The 3766-nt window shown below is 41.6% G+C and overlaps 1 protein-coding gene across 1 annotated transcript in view; it reads right to left on the bottom strand.

Moving 5' to 3' along the window:
- Positions 1 to 3766, bottom strand: part of astn1 (astrotactin 1) — a 466944-nt gene that overhangs the window by 53563 nt on the left and 409615 nt on the right. Inside the window, exon 18 of the mRNA XM_013911994.1 lies at positions 1510 to 1799. Within this exon, the coding sequence (XP_013767448.1) occupies positions 1510 to 1799 (290 nt within the window). The remainder of the gene's footprint in view (positions 1 to 1509; positions 1800 to 3766) is intronic.

Here is a 3766-nt window from a genome sequence, read left to right on the forward strand (position 1 = left end):
TAAGAGTGTTTTATCAATTTCCTCCCCTACAATCATGTCCCTCTGTGATGAACTGAATTCACTGGACATTAGGAAAAGCAAGCACCTGTTTATATAATGTGCCACAATAAATGAGAGAGTGCAAACCGATCCATGTGGCTGACAGAGCTGTCAATATTCAGTGAGACACAAGGTTCAAAGCCCCAACACTCTTCATGGGGGCGCAAAGTCCAACATGAACAATCAGAGACAAACAGGCTTCGGTCAGACAGGAAATCAAGAAGCCAGTGTTCAGTGGTGAGGAGGAACCTTACAGGAGGATAACATGGACACAGAACTCTGTGCTTTTAGGAACGGTGGACTGGAGCGGCTACTACTTAATGAGATTTTATCAAAAGACAGCCGAACCCCTGTCAGACCTCCAGACGTCTCACAGTGTTGGGGATATAGAACCAGGCAGGGACAATGTTTCACATTTTAACATTACATAAAAAACTGGTATTACGCACGTTACCAGAATGCTGTAGAAAATGTGGAAAACCTGAAAGGCTCATAAAACTTTCAGAGTAAAAATGGTGGACGTGGGTAGATGTAAATATTGGTGCAATGCTCTTAATGGTGTCAGATTAATACTAGCACAATAGAATTCTTTTCATTCTGCACGTTCAGCATGTGTTAATCATTTTTTGGTAATTAAAAAAAGCATCTCAACCATGCACTATGAAAAACGTCTGAATCTTTTTGTGTTGATTGTCACGTCCATATTATTCATAGCATCAGGGTATGTGAACAACAGAAGCTGACCTGAAGTCCTGCAGAGACAGGAATATTTATTATACAGGTCACAAAAAACCCCGTTTTAAGCTGAAAGGTATGTTTTGTTAACTCATTATCTCACACACTGCTCTCCCCTACATAAGCAGCCTTTATGGGTTAAAAGTATTGGCAATACCGGCCCAGTATTTACTTGATATTGGATCAATACCAAAATCTGCAATATTGCATAGCACTAGACTAAAGGCAATATTGGTAACTACAGGGAAGAGTTAAAAAGTACTTTCACAGTTGAACTTTTCTGCACACATACCTGCACAGTCAAGCTGTAGCAGACTCTAAGCAGACTCTTTCAATAACAGCAGCTGTCTGACTGAGCTTAAGGATAAAGGCCTGACACTGCAGGAGTAGCACTGTATTGACCCTGCTGGAGCAGTAGAAGCACTATTGATGTACAGTATTGATGGAGTCAAATAAGGCACAGCGCAATAAGGCAGTTTATGGCACAGGATGCTTCAAGCAAAGAAAGGCGTGACATCCTGGAAGGGAAATGCTTCTTTCTGAGGATTTCTGTGTCCATAACCTGTTTCCTAATGAAGCCTTTAGGATCACAAGGACACTGCATAATAAATGTGTTCTTCGATGCTGCACAGGGAATGGATTTCAAGAAGGCACCGCCTTCAATTTAGAGGGTGTGAAGAATAAATTTGTGTAGCTTAAATATTAAAGACCAAACACCCAAAACACTGTACACACCTGGTAGGTCTCATTGTTGGATACCAGCTCATAAATAGGTGTAGCCTTGGTAATCTGCAGCAGCACCGGCTCAGACTGCTGCCGCCCTTGTGCTGCCCTTGGGCTCATGTGGCAGAGGTGGCAGGACCGTGGGCACTGGCCTTGGCTGCTGCAGTCCATGCGGACTCCGGCTGCCATGCGCTTTGCTCCACTGTCCAGCAGACTGGCAATGTACGCAGGGTAGGTCAGCGTCCGGGGCTCCTTGTCGCGCTCCTTGTCGCGCTCCTCGGACTCCTCTGAAGGTGAGTTACCTGAATATACAGAAAGAAGGGAACTGTGTCACTAATTAACTGTCGTTTCTCCAGAGCTTGCCAAAATCAAAAGAAGGTTAATAACGCCAAAATCAAATCAAAAAACCCACAAAAGTCATTCCAAAGAACTTTTATTCATAATATTATTAAAAATAGCCGTGTGCATAAGATACAGAGATGGTGATGTCACATGTTTACGGTAATGAGATTAGGGATTAAGGGAATGAAAAAAGCTGAACTGGGAGATTTTTTTTCTTCTGCGGCAGCAGGCAAAGGCACAAAGCAGTAATGCGTTCCCACATTCCCATACCGCCCTTCTAGAGAGGCTGTAGTCTTTCTGCATCACATGCACAATGCATGAGCAGGAGTGTAAATATTTGAGCTACAAATGCAGCTAAAATATGTTTTATGTTTCATAGCAAGTACGGTTATATCAAAGGATGACGTGTTGTAATAATATGACTATTATTGACTTAATTTCCCTACTTAGTCTGTGGCATTGGAGAAAAATGCATCATTATCATCAGATATCTTTATCTTTGGGCTGAACTTTGCTGCTCAACCCACAATTGTAGCATCATTTAAGGTGAAGTCAACAGGCTTTCCAACGGTATAAGATTTATTGCCCAGAAGCATTTTTATAACAAAGACATAATCAACCAAACACACATTTCCTTACTTTTTATACTGCGTTTCTATCTATCTACAGATGGAGACTTTACAACATTATTTTAGAATTTGGATACACTGAGATGAAAAGCCGGTGGACCTAATTCTCCAGCTGGTTCCCAGCAAAGGAGGACACAACATCATTAAGTAAATAAGAGTTTAAAGAGCATCCCAGCATCAAATGATAATATGGAAAAATTGAGGGAAAATCTAAAAATCACATTTATTTCACCTGATCATTAGAGAAAGATTTATATTCCACCTAGGCTTCTGGATTCCTTCTAACATTTTGTTGTCATTCTTTTGAAATGAGACACAAACCTTGGAGACAAATAGACAGCATCCACCCTGATCCCAGAGTTCAGATTGAAACTCTGGGATCAGATCTCCTAAAGTGAATAATGCAAGATAATGAAGCTGAGTTAAGTCCAGTAGTGATGCAGCTTTAGGCCAGATGGTCTTTCTGGGAAATTTACTGAAAAAATCATGACAAAAACGTGATTTGTCAACCTTAGAAGCCACATTGCTTTTACTCCTTTTAAGCAGAACAACAAATTTCATGTCCAAATGGAAGTCCTTCCTCCTTTTGTGTACCTTGGTGTGTAACATTAGTTAACTTGGCTAACAGAGCAGCCCACTGTGGGCAGCTCTGCTGTCTGTGACGTGACCGTGTTAATGTGCACGGCCAAGAGTCGCTTTTGGGACAGTGGCAGTCAACTAACAGTAGGGCACAGTTACTGACATAAACTTGGGCTCAGGATGAATGTTTTACCTGTCGTTTTATGCAACTGCTTTTATTTATTTTTTGGCATGAGATTATTTATGACATAAATTGATAACGTTGCGACGAACAGAGATGGGCAGTACGTGTTACTGTAATCCGATTACTTTTTTCAAGTAACGAGTAAAGTAAGGGATTACTATTGCAAAAACGGTAATTAGATTACCGTTACTTTCCCGTAGGAACGCTGCGTTACTGCGTTACTAAAACCGTGATATTTTGCATGAATGTCTCATGACAGTGACGTAAGCGAGTGTTCGTGACAACAGCTGTGTGAAGATCAACAAAGTGCAGAGAGAGTATGAGCGTGCAGCGTTTAAAGCGTGGAAGTACTGATCTTACTTTGAGTTTGGTTCCATAAAAAGTGACAAAAACATGAGTGTCCGCTGTGCGTGGGAAGAAAACTTCTTTTTACAGCGAACAAAACCCCTAAACTTCCAAGCAACTCACAGAGAAACTCGCGGATTCTTCCACTGACCGCGGCACACCTGCACCAGGGTAAACCTCCGCCTACCCC

Source organism: Pundamilia nyererei, unplaced genomic scaffold (genome assembly GCF_000239375.1).
Source record: "Pundamilia nyererei isolate P.nyererei 1_Seehausen unplaced genomic scaffold, PunNye1.0 scaffold00077, whole genome shotgun sequence".
NCBI classification, from domain to species: Eukaryota; Metazoa; Chordata; class Actinopteri; order Cichliformes; family Cichlidae; genus Pundamilia; species Pundamilia nyererei.